General features: G+C 38.7%; 1 protein-coding gene and 1 long non-coding RNA gene across 20 annotated transcripts in view; one reads left to right on the top strand and one right to left on the bottom strand.

The window, feature by feature from the left end:
* Window positions 1–6,129, top strand: part of slc4a5b (solute carrier family 4 member 5b) — a 74,345-nt gene extending 68,216 nt beyond the window's left edge. For 7 of the 17 annotated variants that reach the window (XM_076886858.1, XM_076886860.1, XM_076886856.1 and 4 more), the window contains 7 exons: window positions 230–1,231; window positions 1,524–1,603; window positions 3,419–4,177; window positions 4,665–4,790; window positions 4,948–4,998; window positions 5,271–5,392; window positions 5,535–6,129. In XM_076886858.1, coding sequence (XP_076742973.1) covers window positions 230–500 — 271 coding nt within the window. In that variant the 3' untranslated portion in view covers window positions 501–1,231; window positions 1,524–1,603; window positions 3,419–4,177; ... (2 more) ...; window positions 5,271–5,392; window positions 5,535–6,129. Of the gene's footprint in view, window positions 1–229; window positions 1,232–1,523; window positions 1,604–2,319; window positions 2,395–3,418; window positions 4,178–4,664; window positions 4,791–4,944; window positions 4,999–5,041; window positions 5,166–5,270; window positions 5,393–5,534 lie in introns of those variants that run through there. The other 10 variants (XM_076886854.1, XM_076886848.1, XM_076886850.1 and 7 more) reach the window with 10 other exon arrangements.
* Window positions 6,130–8,150: 2,021 nt separating this feature from the next.
* On the bottom strand, window positions 8,151–12,900 carry LOC143419564 (uncharacterized). 3 transcript variants are annotated; one of them, XR_013099568.1, is made up of 6 exons: window positions 12,458–12,900; window positions 12,086–12,165; window positions 10,929–11,020; window positions 10,046–10,203; window positions 9,569–9,626; window positions 8,151–8,622 (listed from the first exon to the last, which is right to left on the bottom strand). It is a non-coding gene; the product is annotated as an uncharacterized LOC143419564 (long non-coding RNA). The 3 variants fall into 3 exon arrangements; XR_013099566.1 differs by lacking the exon at window positions 12,458–12,900 and having other exon boundaries at window positions 12,086–12,451; XR_013099567.1 differs by lacking the exon at window positions 12,458–12,900 and having other exon boundaries at window positions 9,569–9,623; window positions 12,086–12,451.
* Window positions 12,901–21,650: the final 8,750 nt, after the last annotated feature.

Here is a 21,650-nt window from a genome sequence, read left to right as displayed (position 1 = left end):
GAGAAATATATTTAAAGCTTTGTTTTCTGGTACTAATAAAAATATGGTTTAGCCAGAAATTATAAAATGAATGATACCCTTAAAGACAATATAATGAAATACATAACAGAAGGATGATTTGTTGCAGGACTGCTGGTTCAGTTTGAGGTCTGATTTCCTAATAAATTGAAAAATTGGAAACTGTGAAAGTCATGGAGAGTAAAAGTGTTCCATCACCACTGTTCCTCAGCATCACTCTGCACCTGAAGATCTCCTGTCCCCCCTCACGTGCCGACTCTGAACTCAGCCTCAGCCCTCCTCTGCAACACCCACAACACCAGCCTGTGCCCAGGGTCAGCATCCGTGTGGAGTCCGATTGCGAGGAGTCTGGCTTCCACTTCAGACAGCAGCAGCACAACTTCTACCCGTCTGATGACTGGCCACTGCCTAAAATGGAGAAAGAATCTTGCAAGAAAAAGCAAGATCACTTTCACAACTCCTGTGCTGAAACCATTTTGTAAAAACAAACAATGTTGAAAGGTGCAAAGTGTTGCTTACTGATCACAGATCATGTCTAACATCGTTTAAGTGGGGTTTTTTGTAATTATCAGCTCTCAGGTCTGCTTTGGAAACCAGCTTCTTGTAGTTCCAACGAGAAAAACCAAAGCATATTAATGAATGCACAATCCCTCTCTGAAGCAATTAGATAACTGATAAATGAGGCAGTTTAATAGGTCAGTGTATTTGATGAGTGGTCATGATCTACATGTTTATGCGCATTTCTGATGTAAAACCCTGATCTAAAAAATTAAAAAAGAAACATCCATTTAAAAGCTTTTGGTTTGTTTTTGTCATAACAGCGTTCATGCAATTCATTTTCTTGTCAGGAAATGCTTTCCCCGGAGTTTCCCTACTTGTATTTAGAATAAATGATACTTAATGTACTGTATTAATGCTTTCTGTAATATAAATATGAAATCTCAATTTTTAAAGCAAATGATAGCATGCGGCGGAGTGTTCATTCATTTCATTTCATTTCATTCATTCATTTATTTATTCATTTTCAGGCACAACAAATACCTATATTGAACATAAAATACCAACACGTTCTCACTCCCAACTCGTCAAACGTGTGACGCATGGTCAGGCTCCCTCTGCTGCACTTATGGACGCGCAGGGTACCCCTCTCGCGTCGGGAATTGACGTGAAGGGTCCTCCGATTGAAGAGATTGCCGGGAAGTGCCTGTTGTCGGTATATTTAGACATTTTCCAAATCACATTGTAGTGACGTATACAGAACACAATAAATTATATAATGTAAACAACTACCTGAAAAACAGGTAGAACGATACTTTTGTATGGTTTATTGCATTTACGGAGGGAGTGATGTATGCTGGGTAATGGCACAGCTAGCGACTGGGTGACTTTATTCACCCGCTTCGGCTGTTATCAGTCCATACATTAGCGTTATTAGCACAAACCAGTCCCATAGATATGGGCCATCTCCTGCTAGATTGTTCAGAAGGTTGTTCTCATCCATCCAGATGGAGGATCACTAACAGGAGCGTGGGAAGACTCCAGAATCCACTCTGGCTGGAATCCGGTGGATATGCAGTGTGTACAGGTAAGACCATTTAAACGGACAGCATTTATAGAATGACTATTAAAAGTCAGCGAGTGTCAGTAATGTTAATGTGGTTATGTTAGTAATACACCGAGTGCTAATATAACAGCTTTTAGATGCATTTGTAGATGTTATTACGTGTTTTACCGTCTTTATGGTGCTAGCTTAAAGTTACGGTGTAAACGTTAGCTTATATTGGAGTAAAGCTGTTACTGGTTAAACGATGTTAGCACAGAAATATTAGCTTCTGTCATGACTGATGAAGTTACTAGTTAATAAAGTTTTCAGTAAAGTGTTTAATCGCAGCCACAGACTGACAGCAAATATCTCGGTTAGCTTCAGTGCATCTATAATAAATATGTGCAAGTTTCAGTGCTTCGTTTAAACTGTATGATACTTATACTGACCCAGGGTCAGTGTAAAATACAATCCTAGCTGTGTGAACAAAGCCTGGCTCCTTTAATCCTGCATGGCAAACCTCAGGATGCAGGTTATTATTACTCTTTCCTGCTGGCACACCTGTCACACCTGAGAGTCAGCTAGAAACTTACAGTGACGTGGACATCATGCAAAGACTGCCAGACTCTGTAATACTGCAAATGATCAGTGACTCAGGTTAACACTAAACTTTAAACGGCACCTCTGTGTCTCTGTGTGCTGAACATCTAGGATTGAGTCAGGCTGCATCAGCTGAAGCTGTTATTTGTATATATCAGTATTTTTTATTCAGGTGTGGGGAAAATACGTAAGACTGCAGTGAAGCGATGCACCAGATTAATCCCTGGCCAAAGGTATCGTACTTAAATCAGACTACTGATCCAGCCACATCAGCCTTTTGTGAGGTCTGTTTAAAGTAGACTAAAAGTGAACTGCAGGTTCCTGAGAGGTGGACTGTGAGCACAGAAACACATGTTCATACATACAGCTGCAGCAAACTTACATTAATTTTAAATAGATTTGTTACTCTGATGTCTGTCTCTGTGTTAGTCCTCTGACAGACTGGTGACCTGTCCAGGTGTGCTCTACCTGTGACTACTGGGACAGGCTCTAGCCTCTGTAATAGAAATGTTCTGTTATTCTCATTTTAAGTATTTAAGTGCTTATGCATATGCTTAGTTGTGACACTGTTATAGACTGTTCAGTGAAAGTTTCTAAAACTAGATGAACTTACTTCAGCGTCAGCAGTTTGAGAAAACAACTCCCTTTACAGGTGCTGATAAGGCCAAGGGCACAAAACAGCTTAACCATTGATCCGTTGAAGTGTGGTAGGATCAGTTTGTAACTTCCTCCCTCTTCCTTGGAATGCATAAAGGAGGAGGAGCACAACTTCTGTGGCAGCGCTGACATGACTGAACTGTGATGTTTGATGTGTGTTGGCGCAGTAATAAATAGCTTGATCACAGCTCTTTCTGTGTTGCAGACTTTATTTCAAAAATTCCACGACCCCCCCCCCTCCCACTGTGAACCTGAATTGAATATTCAGAAGACATTTGTTTAAATAGTTCTACAAATCTGAGCTGTTGGTGTGTCCTTGGATTGTGTGGTAATAATATTAGAGCCTGCAATCTTTCTTACTGAATCTCTACTATGAGTCATGTTACCTGAGATTAATTCTATGTTTACCTGTCAGCCTGGACGAATGTGCTGTGTGAAGGAAATTAAATTAAATCAGATCTGAACTGCGTACATTTGAGGAACCTGTTCATATTTAATTGAAATATGAACTAGTGATTTTCTGATTGCTGATTCCAAGATAGTCTTTGTGGAAATCCTGTTTGGCTTTTTGTCATTTTAATTCTCTTCTCTGTTTTCCAGAACAGTTCTCCACAGTCGCTGTCCACATGGGTCAGTGGGACCAAGAAGCACTCTGCTAATGTGGGACTCTGACCAGCAACATCCAGCAAGACCCAGACAGCGTTTTCTATCTCCCAGCTGGAGTTTTTTGTTTGTCTGTGACTGGAGAGTCAGATTTTTGTTGAGCTTCACACTTGCAGAGGTAAGTCAGTTTGCAGAGATCCCTCCCACCCTGGCTTTTATGTGCTAGATTTCTTATCTGAAACGGTAATATTTCAGTGACTGCTGCTTCTACACTCTACTGATCCCTGATGGGAGAATCATCAATTTTGGCAACAAAGAAGCCTGGTGGATGTTTGTTTACAGTCTGATGATGGGACATCATGCTCTGCATCTTCAAAGTTTGCCTCCTCATTATTATTCATACCCAGTAATGTGAAGTATGCTCATATCTACTATAACTGAACCAACCTGGTGCTCTTCATTTATGGAGGCTGTTGAGTCTGAATGTTGGATGTTGTGTATCTCGTGTTCTCTGGGCTTTGTTGTCCTCAGTCTTTTTGCAGGATCAGAAAACAAAACCAGGAGGCGCGTAAATGTTTCTTTTCCATGATGTTTCTTCAAATGTTTCTTCTGGATGATGATAAGACTGTGACACAGGATGCCACCTTTGGTCTTGTGATGAAGCAAAGCTCAGGAAGAAGTGTGATTAAATGGTACCCACATGTGTGCTGCTGAGAAGGATGTACAGGGGCACCTGCAGCCAAATCCAAGCTTCAGGTTAGTTGTAGTTGCAGAACGCTATAGACTGAGACAGCTGAGGCATCAAATGTTTGATTAAACGGATGAAAAAGAGAAGTTTCTTCCCTATAATTATCACTTCTTAAAATCTGTAGCAACTTCAAGTCTGTCAGCGTGCTGAGCATGCTCAGAATGTGACAATATATTTTTGTTCAATATTTAATTTCTTTCAGTTGCAATTGTTAAATGAAAAAAAAAATAAAAATATATTCTTATAATTTAGCAAACTAATTTATCAAAAGAAATATACATATATCTGTATTAGTTTTAATAAATTAATTTGACAGCTGTATTGAAAATACCATATTGTATTCATACAGAATCAGTTTGGTATCATTGTTTGTCTTTTCACTGATTGTTGAAACTAAGAGTTGCTTTGATCTGTTTAGATCTAAAGTATCCAAAGTTGAGCTCTGATGTTTCTTCACCCTTGTGTGTGTGATATGTGATTCCTACATGCTGGCAGAGCAGCAGTTTGTGCTCACAGATGGTGACGGTGTGGAGAGACGGTGGTGTTTCCTCAGAAGAACCAGCAGAGTCACTCGCTGACTGATGCTCGTCTGCACTGCACAGAGGAAATCAACTGACCGAGGTTTGTCCAGTGACGTGTTATGAATGTATATTTGTTTTATGCTTACAGTTATGTTTTTCTTGACAGAGGCTCTGCAGAGGTTAGACAAAGCAGAGAAAGAATGTGCTTTACATTTTACTGTGATTTATTGAGATATTTGTTGCCTGATGTTCAGCAGGAATGGAGAAATGGAATCAAAGGGAGATGTTTTTGCTGTTTTTGTAATGATGTAAGTAAATCTTCAATATTATTTATTTGCTTGGTTATATTAGGAGTGTTTCTGAGTGAGGGGGGAGGAGTCATTATCCAGGTAAAGTGACGTGGATCAGTGGATACACTTGTCTCCCCTTTAAAGGAGACACTCTTAGAGAGAGACGATTAGAGTCATCCTTAAATGTTAGTGCTTTCAAATACACAAACATTTTTAAAGGACAAAAATGAACATCCAACTTTGACTGTAATACAAAATAAATCTTTGCATGTGTGTTTTCAAACTCTCAGATGGGCAGCATATCAGTCTTGGACTGTGTAACCTGCCGGAGCAGCACTGAATGACCACCGCACATAGGCATGTTCCTGCAACATTCAGCATCTGATCCTTCATCTGTGTGCTTCTGCTTTTGGTAAGTAGAGTTACCCAACTACAGTAACTCTAAACACATGCCATCCATTTCTAACGGCCTGGTTACTTCCTGTCAGCTACTTTAGAAACCAAGTGGTCACCTGACCTAACACTGTTTCTTCTTCTTCCCCTTAATGTTCAAGTGTCACATGTCAAACAGCTGGAGAGGAAACTACACCAGTGTACTGGGATGTTTCACCAACACGTGCCAGATGCTGTTCCTTCATGGTGACATCACCAGAGACAGCCCCACCCACCTCAGGACCTCGCCATTGATCATGATGATTATAATGATGACAGCGAGCGGAACTAAGACTGTAAAAATCCACGACCAGAATTTTTCTTTCTAATTATTAATGAATACTGAGAGCCTCTTTCTGTGTTTTGTCTGTTTTGTTTTTTTTACCTCATTTGTTACTAACAAAGTTCACCAAACTCACACAGTTTACATTCTGTATGTTTCCATCTTTACCAGCCACACTCTAACTGCATTTAAGAAAATGATCCTTAGAAATCGTCGTTTTTCTCTTTTGTAATTGATGATAATTCAGTGAATATACTGCGCTGCTTCCTTCTATTGCGTCACACATTGCTTTATGTTTTTCAGTGTCCAGTTATTTTTTACTGCTGTTTGAATTCTCTGTATGTTTGACCCTGTAGACTGTTTGATGGACTGCTTGTCTTCCTGTTTGTAACCGCCGCCTGTTTTTTAATAAAGATTTGGATTTCTGACTTCAACACAGCCTCTGCGTGTCCTCCCTTTGTGTCCTCTTCCTCTGTGAATGTGTTGCATGTGTCACAGATTCATTTTATTAACAGCTCTCCCACAGTGAGTTGCATCAGCATTCATTCACAGCACATTTCAGAAGGATTCAGATTAATACAGTGATCTTACAGTCAGAATGATCCTGACAGAGTGCCACTGTAAATGATCTTTCATCAGGTAAATTTTAAAGTTCAGTATTTCAAAGCAGGAGTTATGAAGAATCATGCTGGCATTAGGACTAATAATATGTACTTAAAGTCAAAGTTTTTTAATTATGCTAGAATATTGGAAGACAATCAACTTTTAGTGTTTTCCGCATATTAATTATTCTGAAATAGAGACGGTGACCCTAACTGTACAGAAGCACTAAACAGCTGACAATCTAACAGACATCATTGGCCTGAGCTGTCATGCACAGTGAGTCTGATCCTTTGCTGTGAGAGTCTGACAAGCATGTTTCTGGTCAGTTTGGAAGAAATAATATCACAATGTTGATCTTTTTTCCAATATTCCTTCTCTTTTACAACAAACTGTGATCAAAGCTACTTATGTTCACAGCATGTAATAATACTGACAGTCCAGGGCACTGTGGTCTGTTGAGCTAGGGTTAGGGTTAGCAATTCAGACATATGTAATCAATATTAAACGTCTCTGACGTGGGCCACTGTCTGCAGTGTTGGGAAATCCATACCAGGCTGGAACGAGTCAAGGTAGGTGAGCATCCACAAGAAGACACAGCAGATGCATCCTACTAATACTGACAGGACCAGGAGACTCCAGAAACCGAGCATGTTCTCTTCAGTGCCATCCACTCCTGTCACCCTCTCTGCCCGCAGCTCTTTGAGTATGGGGTAGATAAGGGCGCAGAGAAACCCTTATTACTAATTCGTATTATAATTCAATTTTCATGAAATATTCATATTCAGTATCGGTCCTTTTATATTATAACCACGTATCCACCCAGGCTCATGGTGGGGCAGGGCTCTGTCCTGGGATGCTTGAGTACAAGGTAATGTACACCTGACCAGGTATCCAGTCTGTCAGAATTGTTTTCAATATTTGGTTCAAAAACACGAGTGACAACAAAAATCCAACTAGGATTCTTGCATATGATGAATGAAGTCTGTCTTTGACTGTATTGTCCAGCTGATCCATCAAACCCCCAGCAGGTGAACCTTATTCATGACATAACACGGCAACAATGTAAAAAATTAAACAGCAACAGTCTAAATGTAAAGTGCATTCTAAAGTCCTCTTCAATAAATCATATGCAAAGAGTCATTCAGGACTGTAAAACGTGAACTACAGAACCCAGAGTCTTCATCATTAAATCTCTGGTTGCTTCATTTTTCTATCCTATATCAGATACTTTAAGGTTAGGTTAGGTAAAGTTGCATTCTCATGGTGAGGCAAATGCTTTATGTGTGTGTGTGCGTGTCATGAACGGCTATAAAAGGCCTATAATTAAAGAACAAAGCGGGGTTTGAGTTCGAGTTGCGGCAGACTGTCACTACTTGTAAATGGAACGCAGCCTTCCTGCGGCGGACAGCTAATAACAGGAATCGGACGCGGTCCAGCCAAGTCCACAGCAACCACCACAGCAACCGCCTAGCATGACCTTAAAAACATATTCTGTCTTCATAACTATCAAAAACATGAAATGATTTGCAAAGTGTTTAAGTGTTACAGCTGTAGAGAGCTATGGTGGTATCTTTGGAAGCTGTTTGCATAGCTAATAATATACGATGTAACCATGGAGACAGTCAGTCACGTGAGCTAGCGGTGCACGTTTACTACAGTGAATAAGGTGATTGTGTGCACAGCGTCCACACGCTGCAGAGGGTAAAGACATTACTTCAATATTGTTTTATATTTGCCTTCTGTTGACCATCACCTCAGGTTCACCATTACAGTTTCAGCAGACAGATGCACACTGTCTAAATATGAACACACTCAAAAACTCATGTCTCAGAAATAAGCACAGCTGTTCATGTTTGTCATTAGAGTTTTATTTGTAAGAAAACTATGAACTTCATATTGTGCATCAAACAAAAGAACATTTCACAACTCTGAGTCAACAGAAATGTCTCTAATGTAGACGTGTACAGTGTAGTGTAAGCATTAAAAGATCATAAAGGAAACACTAACATTCATGTGAAACTAATTGTAATAAAAAAATGAACAGGTGGTTTATAGATTTAAAAGAAAGAATCTGAAAACAACACTTTTTTGGTCTAAGTGATCAAAGTAGAAAACAGAACTGATGTTCAAGAACAAACCGTAGCTGCACTAATATTACACATCTCCATTGTTGTGGTGAACAGACATGTTGCTTTTAAAACCACATGCAGTGTGTGACCGTGACTGTTCACTGAGACCATGAACGCCACTTCGCTGAAGCCTTCGCCTTCTTCTTCTTCTTCTTCTAAATTGGAAGCAGAAGGAGCACGAGCTGCTTTGATCTACTGAAAGGAAAAAGCAGAACATCTGAGCTGAAACCAGTCAGCTGAAATCATTAAGACAGGAACAAATTCAATGCAGTGTCTCAGGTGGCTTAGCCTGTTACAACTGTTGATACAAGCTAAATACGGTTAACACACAGTGTCAGGGAGCTCCAGTGTGGGAACTAGTGGCTTTAGGTTTGTAGTCATTTAACTTTCATCCATTCATTCATTTAATTCAGGAGGAAGAAATGTCAGGTTGATGCAGGCTGGTTACATGCATTTGGTCCCATGCTGTCTTTAACTAAATGACTTGGTTCACTTTATGGCTGGGCTGTATGTGGGGTTATATCATGTTATTTGGGCAGGAGTACCTGTCCCCTGTTAGACTTAGAAAGTTTCTCCATAAGTAGAGTTTCTAACTCTTCTAGCACATCTGTGGCTGACAGCTTTTTGGTGGCTCTTTTTACCCCACACTGGTTGTGAGTGTGTAAATAGCCCCACTAGTTCTTTTGGGTTGCAGTTAACTTGGGAGGAAGAGGTGGGTCTGCCATGACTAGATGTATAACAATTATCTGGGATACATAAATTTCATAATGCATGCATATATCTCTATAAACCTGCCTGAGGGCTGCCATTTTTTTACATTCAGTTATTTCTTTGTTGAATCTAAATAATGAATGTGTTACAGTTAAACTGACACTGATCAGTGTGAATGGCTCATTGGGACACAGAAACCTTTAAATTAAACCCATCACCTGATATCGAGTGTCAAACAATATCAAAGCTGTAAAAGCTGTTTACAGTCAGAATTTATAAAACTATGATTGTAAATTAATTCAAACAAGTGAGCTTTTCTCTTTGTGCTGAATATCAACACTGTGGTTTCTTAGACTGTAAGCTTTACTTTAGCACAACCAGTTGTAGAAGCTGCCACTCCAAATGTCTTTTGATAACAAGAAAAAAATACCTTTTCAGTCCACGGCCTGAAGTTCTTCTCCGACATCTTCTGCCATCAGCTTTGTCTGCTGGTTTGAAGACAATAAACCACAAAAAAGATGATTTAGTCACTTTGTCTGCATCATGCAGCTCGAATGTGTCGTGTAACGATGTTGAATAGCCGTCGTTATCCCTCTGCTGTGTCAGCAGGATTGTACTGTACAGCATCTCATTGATATGTGAGGAATGCTAATGTAAACAGACTTACATCATTAAAACATAAAGGACAGGAGATATTTAGATATTTTTATATTTATATTACATTTTATAGCTGACGGATATTACTAAATAGATAGAATTTACTAAATAGCTGGATGAACATGAAAAATATGTCTATAATCACAAATGACCATGAGAGCCAGTAGAATTAATTCAACTGGACACTCGAAAGACGTCCTTAAATGCTCTTTAAGTGGCAGAACAGATGAACAAACAGTTAATCGCTTACTTGAGATGAAATCTGCTCAGCTACTTTGAAAACAGCTTCTAACTGGTTCCTCCTTTAACAGGATGACTGCTCAGGGGTAAGGCCATCATGCAATCCAGCAACCTTTATGGTTCTGCTTTGATTCACCAGGAACTATTAGGGAAACCTTCCAGCGCCTCCTGTGAAAGACACAGGCATAAACACACAAACATTTATTAACATGTTCCACAGTCTTCCAGTTTGATTTTCTCATCCTGTGGACAACAACGTACATGGATGCAGGTTTATTGTTGACTTTTGTAAGGTTTATTTAGTGAACATATCCAGCTGCAGCTCCACTGTGATCCTGAGCTGGATAAGCACTTAAGAAAATGTGTCAATAAATGGACATACATCAACTTACTATATTTATCCAAACAGACGGGACCAATAATGCTTCACTGAGTTAGAGACTTTAATGTCTCTTCTATGTAAGAAGATCTCGTGCTGATATACCAGCAAACTTGACAACAAAGGTTTTTCAGACTACATGTAGCTGTCCTCTATGTCAGCTCACACATTTACATTCATGTCACACTTATTTCTGCTTTCCCATTTTATAATTATTACTTACATTTTGATTATAAACCTTGAGTTTGTAAATGATCAGATTACATAATTGGAATACAATGTATCCAATTCAGGGTTGCGGGAGGATGAAGCCTATCCCAGCTGATACAGGACAAAGACAGGCTGCCAGTTTATTGCAGGGCTAACACAATATGTGTAACAGAAAATCCACTTAAATGTTTGATATTTCTTATAATAATCATAATTATGACTATTATTTAAAGGTTTCTTTATAAATACATTTTGATTTTTTATAACCTCTAAAATATAAACCTGAGCTGTTTCAGATTCTGACCTCTGACCTCACTGCAGCTCCCTCTTGGAAGTACGTCTGCTTCTTGTCTTCCCCCAGTGTTGACCGCCTGCCCTTGATATCACGTACTGTACCTGAGGAACAAAACAGGACAAACACTTGCCTTCATTTAAGAAGTACATTCATACAGAGGTAATCTATGGAAACACACTAGTTCAACCTTTGGGAGGAATCAGTTCCTGTGAAACATTTCTGTAAATGAACATCATGTGGAGAATGAATGAAATGAGTTCTTCAGGTGACTCAGCAGTCCCACACTGACAAATGAAATCTAGTTAAACTATTAAGCATATTTGCTCTTCTGAAATCTGTGTTAAACAACAACAAACATAAATTAGTAACAAAAATACAGCTGAGTAGAGGCTTTACAAACCACCAGCAGCCATAATGCTAAATTTTAATCTTCAAATGTTTCTGAGCCGTCTTCAACCTGCTTTTAACACATTAAAGTCCCACAGTCAATGCAGCCTGACTCAATCCTAGATGTTCAGCACACAGAGACACAGAGGTGCCGTTTAAAGTTTAGTGTTAACCTGAGTCACTGATCATTTGCAGTATTACAGAGTCTGGCAGTCTTTGCATGATGTCCACGTCACTGTAAGTTTCTAGCTGACTCTCAGGTGTGCCAGCAGGAAAGAGTAATAATAACCTGCATCCTGAGGTTTGTCACGCAGGATTAAAGGAGCCAGGCTTTGTTCACACAGCTAGGATTGTATTTTACACTGACCCTGGGTCAGTATAAGTATCATACAGTTTAAACGAAGCACTGAAACTTGCACATATTTATTATAGATGCACTGAAGCTAACCGAGATATTTGCTGTCAGTCTGTGGCTGCGATTAAACACTTTACTGAAAACTTTATTAACTAGTAACTTCATCAGTCATGACAGAAGCTAATATTTCTGTGCTAACATCGTTTAACCAGTAACAGCTTTACTCCAATATAAGCTAACGTTTACACCGTAACTTTAAGCTAGCACCATAAAGACGGTAAAACACGTAATAACATCTACAAATGCATCTTAAAGCTGTTATATTAGCACTCGGTGTATTACTAACATAACCACATTAACATTACTGACACTCGCTGACTTTTAATAGTCATTCTATAAATGCTGTCCGTTTAAATGGTCTTACCTGTACACACTGCATATCCACCGGATTCCAGCCAGAGTGGATTCTGGAGTCTTCCCACGCTCCTGTTAGTGATCCTCCATCTGGATGGATGAGAACAACCTTCTGAACAATCTAGCAGGAGATGGCCCATATCTATGGGACTGGTTTGTGCTAATAACGCTAATGTATGGACTGATAACAGCCGAAGCGGGTGAATAAAGTCACCCAGTCGCTAGCTGTGCCATTACCCAGCATACATCACTCCCTCCGTAAATGCAATAAACCATACAAAAGTATCGTTCTACCTGTTTTTCAGGTAGTTGTTTACATTATATAATTTATTGTGTTCTGTATACGTCACTACAATGTGATTTGGAAAATGTCTAAATATACCGACAACAGGCACTTCCCGGCAATCTCTTCAATCGGAGGACCCTTCACGTCAATTCCCGACGCGAGAGGGGTACCCTGCGCGTCCATAAGTGCAGCAGAGGGAGCCTGACCATGCGTCACACGTTTGACGAGTTGGGAGTGAGAACGTGTTGAAAATACACAAAACAAAAAACAAAACTTGCCTGAAAAAGGAGTGGGACGAAGAAAACTTATTAAATCCCACCCCTATACTCACTCATCAACAAAAAAAAACAATAAACTTCCCGCAGCTAAGCCCATCATTGCATACAGACCCATCAACAGCCCCGGGCAGATACAAGCATCTAAGCGGCAGCTCGCAACCAACAATTAGAGCCTTCATAACTGAATACAGAATATATAAATTATAAATTGCATTACCACAGGTAACAGGCAGTAATAACTACAAGTAACAAACACACATACATATACATACATATATATCTACACACACACAAGTACATATATGTACATACATACGCACACTTTATTTTTTATTTTTTATTTTGGAATCCATACCAGCAATGGTAAGAGGACAGACATTACAGAGCACACTAAAACCCATCATTGAGTATACTGTGACCAGACCAACTGTTTGTAGAGAAATTTAAATCTATGAATATTTTTGCATTGTTTCAATTGTAAACTCAGACTGTTCCAGATTTTCACACCACATACAGACACACAAAAGCCTTTACGGGTTGTTCGAGTTCTGGGTAATTTGAATTCTCCAAAGCCTCTCACATTATAAACCTTTTCTCGAATTTCAAATCTAGTTTGTAAATTTGCCGGTAAAAGTTTAGTAAAAGCTTTATACAAAATTATGGATGTATTGTAATTAACCAGATCCTGGAATTTAAGTAACTTTGCCTGAAGAAAGAATTTGTGAGTATGATCTAGATAACCAGCCTTGTGAATAATACGCAGTGCTCGTTTCTGTACTGTGACTAATGGATTAGTTGTATTTTTATATGTATTTCCCCACACTTCCACACAATATGTAAGATATGGAAGAACCAGGGTACAGTACAGAGTACGAAGTGCATCTTTATCAAGGAATTGTTTCACTTTGTTCAAAACTGCGAGGCTTCTGGAAATTTTGGTTTTTATGTGTCTGACGTGAAAATTTGAAAATACATCTTGGCCTTCTAATCACAGCTAATGAAAGAGTCAGTTCAATGCAATGGCATGCTATCTACAACACCAGTAGATGCCTTATTTGACCCATTACATTTTCTGAAGCAGTTTTAGCTCATGTATGAATCTGTGATGTACCTTCCTGAACCTTCCAGTTCAGTGGTACAAAAAAAAATCCCAGTGGAAGGTTCAGAAGTGACAGAATCTAAATTTTAGACAACCAAACCTGTGAACTTTCAGTTTTAGTTAACGTAAAGTTTACAAATGGTAAACTTTATTGGAATTTTATTTTTAATGAATTGAGACATAGAATGAGGAGTACTTTGGACTAGAGATGGCACGATACCACTTTTTTAATGTCTGATGCCGATACCGATATCATAAATTTGGATATCTGCTGATACTGATATGAATCCGATATAGTGTGTTTTTTAATCAATAAAACAGTTTTTTAATATCTTGCAGCATTTTGTATAAGTTCATACTCAAGTTTAAATAAACAACAACACTAAAGCTATTCTGTTATACCTGTGTGTAAAAAGTACACTGCACCCAAAATACTTCATAGTTCAGCAATACTGATCAATCTAATAAACTTAAACCTACACCATCCTTCCTATTCTGGTATTTTAAAAAGTACTTAGCAGAAATATTAAGCAACCTAACTAATAGGGTTGCAAACTCCCAGCAAAGAAAAATAGGGAACCACCCCCCACCCTCCACCTCATGATGCTTAATCGACATAGTCAACTTTAATTTGATGCAGTGTGGGAAAAAAATGCACAGAATTAAATTATTTTTCAAGAATAATTTAATAGATTCAACATCTTTCTTCAACAGAATTGCAGACTGCACAGATGGTACCTTCCCAAAGGAAAAAGTACTATAGCTTATTAGGGTATATTAGACTTAACCCTTTAAGACCTACCATAGAACCGTCCGCCAGAGCTTACTTTATATTTTTACATGCTGTAGTGCCATTTTTGGGAGCATTTCAAGTTGCTATACATCAATACAACTGTTATAGCCCATATTTTAATAATATGTATGCATTAAGTCCATTGTAAATACATTAATTGCAAAACAGTGCAATAAACTACAAAAAAAAATCGTTTTTGGTTTTTTTTGCATATATTTCTACTTGGAGAAATTTAAGAGGTTTATCCCTCAAAACTTAAAATACAAAAAAGTTGCAAAAAATAGTTTACAACAACAGGAAATTTATTTTGAGTGTCTTCATAGTTTTATTTTTGAGATACACCAATTTTTTATATACTGCAGGAAAAACGAAAAACAATCCTATGATTGAAAACAGCATGTGCATCAAAATAAACCATTTTAAGCAGTGCAATTTGAGTTCTAAGCATCCCAGCAACTATTCAGAAAAACATAAAGTCAAACATATAACTTATAAAAACACCAGTATAGGCTTTTAAGGCCTACAAATAAAAAACTACATTTTCCGCGAAAATGACGTCACTTCCGGTTTCGGGCAGGAAATGGCGGACATGCTATCGTTCATGCTGACGTCTGTTTCAATGTGAGAAGTGTTACGAACAGTTGATCGGATCGGCAAAGCCTGTTTCTGGAATATTATGTTTTTGTTCCTGCAAGCGCTTTTTATACAATTTTTGCAAAGCTTTATGTGGAAGGAAACCGTGACATAGGACAAGCTGATGGCATAAGATGTAAGTACAACTCCTCCGGTTTCATATGCAAAAAAAAATATTGCGCTAGCTTATGTGGTTCCGGTTCTACAGGGATTTAAAAATAGTTACGCAAAACAGAGCGTGCCCAGTCTGACCGGCTTTAAAGGGTTAACAGTTACTATATACAGTAATGGACTTCTATACATTTTACATCAGATTAAAACTTTGTAAGATTCAGATAATTATTTATTAAAAGCTAGACATTTTAAATGAGAATAAGAAAGAAAAGTATGTCTTTGTGCCCCCTTTTCCCTGTTAATGCCCTATCTAATTAATTAATTAAGTTAATGCCCTGGCTAAACTTTGCTAGATCCGCCCCTGCACAGTTACCAGCCGTCAGCTACGTAGAAAAAGATCCTGGTGTAGAGAGTAATATTAATATAAATTCTAACAACAGCTTATCAAGCTTAAACGTGCTGCTGTTATTCAGCAGTTGGTTTCCTCTTTCTGAGGTGCTTTTTTGATATTTAATGGATCGGATTACATGTTTTATTTCTCTCCGATATCCGATCCAGTAATTTACGTCAGTATCAGACCGATACCAATACGTAATATCGGATCGGTCCATTTCTACTTTGGACACTGGAATAGGCACACATCTCTTTCTCTAGGTAGAGGCTGGACTCCTTCTGCATGTTGTAGTCAGAAAGGGTTCAGGAATGCAAAGATGATGCTGTGCTGGTCAGGATCTTAGCCTTCAAGTTCTCAACATTCCTGAGTTCCTGAAATGAAATAAAGTTTCCATCTTGAATAACATTTTCATGATTTTTTCATTCCCTTTTGTTGCCATGATGGAAAATATAGTAATTGTTTTTTTCTTGGCAGATATCTGGATTGTTCCAAATATGCATTAGTTTACACTGAGCAAATTGAGATTTAGTTATTTGAGTCTCCCACAAGACTGTCAGGAAAGTATTTATGTTAAGGTTTTTAAAGCAGTTATGATGCTGAACGTTGAAGCTTATGAAAGGCAGATTCAAGATTTTTACTTTATCACAGAATGCTTGGTCTACCCTTGGGCTCTATAGTGAGCTTGGTTTGATGCATTTTGAAACATATAGCAATCTATTGGAGAAGAAATAATAATAACATTTTGGTAGTTCTAGACCACCATTGTGTTCATGATGATTTGTTTTTCCATAAAAAAAATTCAAGATGCATGAGACTTTTTAGTTTATTTTAGATGGAAACATCATTTTAATTGTGGTGACTCAACCCTTGAGTGATACAGGTAAAGTATTCCAATGTGTGAGATCATCTTCTACCATTGATAGTAGAGGAATATGATTGAATTGAGCCAAGTCTGAGAGCTTGGTGGAAAAATGTATACCCTAAGCTATCTAGCTAATGCTACCAGACTGCAGTGGAGTGGTGGAAGTTTTTTGAAATTTACAATTCAGGGCCAGAGCTGTTGATTTACTCCAGTTCGCAGAGTAGTTCGGATGGATGAGAACTTATCTATATATCTACGTAAGAGAGGTTTATGTGTTCCAAAGGAAAAGTAATACATTGTCAGCATATAGTCTTATCTTACAACCTTTTGTCGGAATTCTGTTGCTAGTGGCTCAATAAAAATAACAAAAAGCAAAAGGGAAAGCAGGTAGCCGTGTCTGGTTCCCTCTTTAGATTTAAGCCTTGGGGAGTAAGGTCATTTGTCCTAAGACATGTATTTGGAAAGATGTATAGTGTTTTGATCCAATTTATGAGGAATACCCCAAATCCAATTTTGTGCAGAACTGCTAATAAGAATTTCCAGTTTACCAGGTCAAATGCTTTTTCTGTATCTAAAGAGACAACTGTGGTTTCAAAATTTTTGATGGAGCAATAATATATTACATTAATTAGTCTGCACATTTTATTATTTGAGTGTCTGCCTTTGATAAAACCTGTCTGATCAGGATGTATCTTGAATGAGTGATTTTTTTTTCTAAACTTCTGGTAAGGGCTTTGCAGGTCTACGTTTAAGAGTGTGATTGGGTAGTAAGTGGATTGGAGTGTGGGATCTTTGGCTGGTATAAGAAGTAGGTTAATGATAGCAGAGTTCATGTTTGGAGGTAAGGACATAATGAATTAATAGTTAGCAAACTCCCCCGAGTTATTAGTCATGCCCTGACTCAGTGTTTATGCATTTTGTTCCCTACAGGAGGGACACTTTTTATTTTAGGTTACTCTTCATTACTACTCAGCTATTAGGGAATATAGCACCTTTTGAAAGACTACTGACTAACTACATATGATTAGGCTCTGGGAGAAGGGTACATTGTATTACATGCACAATGGCTTCTAATTACATTCTGATTTCAGACAATCACTAACACAAGATTTTGTCTCAAGTTCATCTTGTCATGCAGGCCGGCAGGATGAGGACCCAAACGCAAGCTCGCAGAGGCAGGATTGAACTCAAAACACAGCTTTATTGCTGGACAGAAAAACCATACAAACTAAACTGGAAACTATAACATATTGCACGGAGAAACACACAGCCATGAATGAGGGAGAACGCGACACAGAACTGAGGGAGACGCAGACATAAATACACAGAGAGTTAATGAGGGAAGTGGGAGCACACGGGGAACACATGTGACACTGATAATCATGACAAGACACGGCAGGAGTAACACAACACTGACGAGAGACTGTCAAAGTAAAACAGGAAGTACACAGAGGTTCAGACAGGAGGAGAGAGCGCACGGGGAGAACACAGACATAACGGACTGGGGAAAACATGGAATAAAACACAAGGAGGGGAAACGAGGGCTCACAGATACACAGAGGGTAATCAAATAAGGAACATCTTAACAGAACCTAGGAACCACGGCATAATTAAAGAACAAAATACAAAACACACGAAAACTAAGAATACTGGGCCAACATGGCCCAGGACCATGACACATCTACTGCCTCGAGCTCAGGATTTGTGAAAATAAGCTGCCAAAGAAAAAAACCTAATTGCGAGCTTTAAGTTGAGCCCTAAAGAGTCACATTTTGTATTCATATTATACACAACAACAGATACACATCGAAAACTTCATGGTAAATGGACAGGCTCTTATATAGCTCTTTTCTACTCTATCTGAGCACTCAAAGCGCTTTATACAACGAATTCATTCACCCAATCACACAAGCACATTTTTTTTCTTACTATCTAACATTCATACACATTCACACTCCGATGGATGCATCGGAGAGCAACATGGGTTTAGTATCGTGCCCAAGGATATTTGGATCGAACCACCAACATTCCGGTTAGTAGCTGACCTGCTTTACTACCTGAGCTACAGCCACCCCATTCATAAGAGTAGTTAAACAATGGGACTACATGGGAGACAGGGGGTCATTTGGAAATGACCCTCTGCATTTGGAACCTTCTTATCTAGAGCTTCAGTTTGACATAACTGTTTTCTAACTGCTTGCTTATTGGAAAGTCAAGCAAACAGTAACAAAACAGTGACTAAAAAATGGATGGAACACAACCACATAAATGAATGTAACACCAAGCATGTGGCAAAATTACTCCAAAGACATTTAAATAGGATTGTAAAGAGAATAAAAAGAAATGCTACTAGATTTAATATGGTGCAGAGAGAAACAACACTAATGGTAATCAAAAGAGATGCAAATTATTCAGTTCAATTTTATTTATTTATTTATTTTTTCCCTTCTTTCACCCCCAACCAGTTTCCTCCCTGGTTCTTCCAGAGGTTTCTTTCTGTTAAAAGGGAAGCTTTTTTCTAACTGTCACCAAGCGTTTGATCAAAGAGATTTGTTTGATTATTGGGGTTTTTTATATACTATTGTAGGGTCTACCCTACATTATAAAGCAACCTTGGGGCAACTGTTTGAGTTATATAAATGAAACTGAATTGGATTAAACTGAATTAGATTTCTATAGTCAGTTCACAACAACAGCTGACTTTCACCACTTCTTCCAGTTGGTCAGGAAGGGCTGGTCATCTGCCATAACCAGGTTGGTGAGGAGGGGGAAGAGGAACATAGAAAGACCAAAAATAACAAGCAGGACAAAAAACTAACTATAGAAAAAGGTTAAGGACTTGCAATTCTCACATATAAACACACATATATTTAAATGTATCTCAAGTATTCTATATATTTGATGGAATTCACAAGTTTTACTTGAACACAGTGTTTGTTCCATTTTCTGCCTCGGTGAACTGACCCATGCTGTTAGCTGGTTGTAATAATAATCATTTCATTCTATTACTGGTCTCATTATGAGTTTCTCTGCATAATGAGGCCAACTAAATCCCTTAAAATTGCACATTAAAGTAATTTACTTCACTCTCTGTGAATGTCTTTTGCATCATTAAACTTGTGTTCCTAGCACTTGGTTTATTCAGAGCATCTGCAGTTGTCAAGCATCTGGTTAAAACCTTCTCATCAGTAGAATTACACTCAGCAGGAAGGCCTGTGGAAATTGTTATTATGCCAAGAATTATCCTCTTATTTTACCATTCATAGATAAAATCGATGAAATAATTGAGACATAAAACTGTGTTGGAGGCTGGGAAAATGCTGCAAGGCAGGATTTGTCTCCAACCCTTTGGTGTATATTTGCAGGACAACAGCTATCTGTTCAAAGAAATGTTCCTTGTCAAATAGAAAGCTAGTCAAAACTGTATGGAGTAGGGGAAGTGAGTTTATATCTCACTTTCCCACCAGGTTATAACATCCACCAGGTTACTACTGTGTGTTAGCAGATGTGTAAGAGTTAGGTTCACGTCCACACTTTTTATGGATTTGTTTTCTGTTTCTGACACCCAAATAGAAATCTTAGAAGAACTGTGATGCCAACATGCATGTAATGAGATTGCATTTTCATTTCATTCTTCTGAAGCTATTTTTTTAAGCAAATCTGACCTAACTCTCATCATACTTCTCAGAAGTGACCTGTTACATGCAAATGGTTAAGTTCGCAAGGTTAGAATTTCGCTTTGCTCTAAAACAGTCTGTGTCTTTGGGAATTTCGTTCCAAATTCAGTTCAGTTCAGTTCAGCTGTATTTATATAGCACCAATTCACAACAACAGTTGCCTCAAGGTTAACCTTAAAAGAGATGGCTGTCTCCCAAATTCAAACTGGAAGCTGGTTCCACAGAAGAGGGGTTTGAAAGCTGAAGGTGTCGTGAGCGGTGCAAGAATAGACCCAAAAGCAGACACAAAAGTCAAATTTTCAAAGTCCTTAACTGATTTTTTTGTCAGACAGGCAAAACCAGACACTAGGAGAGTTTGCCAGGGGAAGGTTATTCTGTAACGGAAGAGAACAGAGATAGTCGCTGTACTTATCTTATGATAAGGTATGTGTATTCGTAGATAGAGGTTTGTGTTACTTGGGTTCCAGGTGTGTGAAGCAGTGGAGGTGAGGGAAAGCTCTGTGGGAGTCGGTGGGCAGGCAGTCAGCGGAGAGGAGTAATCTGGTGAGTCTTCCAGAGGTGCAGCAGACAGCAGCAGTCAACTGGAGGGCAGGCAGGTGAGTTCCATTCTTTTCCTTAGAAAGAGTCACGGGTGTGAAGTCCAAGAGTTAGGGCAGCAGCACATGAAAAGGGGCCGGTAACAGAGATGGTCCAGGTAGGTATGGAGATGGAGTGAAGAGTGACCCAAAGGTGCTGATCACTGAATAGATGAGATTACAAGATTACACAAAGAAATCACTGGAGAAAATAAAGTTAGGAAGTTATGAAGCCAATTTACCGGGGTTGATCAGCAGACGATCTGGCGAAGAATGATGATCCGCTGCTGCACTTGATTAACAGATATAAACTTGCAGGCTGACAGAAGGCTCTGCCCCCCGTTCTACTTTCAAATGACCTAGGAACCACAAGTAACCCAACAGTCTGTGAGTGGCGTGCTCTACTGGGGTGATATGGTACTGTGAGGTCTGTAAAATAACATGGGTCTGAATATTCAAGAATTTGTATGGGTGGGAGAAGGACTTTGAATTCAAGGGTTCAATGAAGAGTAGTCATTAAAGTCTAGTCCCTTTGAGTACTTTTGCTTCAGCCTTTTGGATGAACTGAAGGTTTTTCAGGGGGGGTTTCAGGGGGGTTTCAGAATATCCTGATATAATGAATTCTAGCAGTCCAGTCTAGAAGAGATAAATGCATGAACTAGTATTTCAGCATCACTGTGGGACAGGATATTTGTAATTTTAAGCTATTGCACAAATTGTAGAAATATCTTAAAATTACAAACAGCCAAGTGCAAAAACCTCAGCAGGAAATTAGAGGTCATTCGGTCCTGTAGTTAAACTACTTGGTGTGTGCTACCTGGCTTCATGGATAGATAAAGTTATCTATCCATGATATCATCTGCA

The sequence above is a fragment of the Maylandia zebra genome, linkage group LG7 (assembly GCF_041146795.1).
Source record: "Maylandia zebra isolate NMK-2024a linkage group LG7, Mzebra_GT3a, whole genome shotgun sequence".
In the NCBI taxonomy this organism is placed as follows: domain Eukaryota; kingdom Metazoa; phylum Chordata; class Actinopteri; order Cichliformes; family Cichlidae; genus Maylandia; species Maylandia zebra.
Note: the sequence above shows the minus strand (reverse complement) of the source record. Positions and strands in the feature narration are given on the sequence as shown.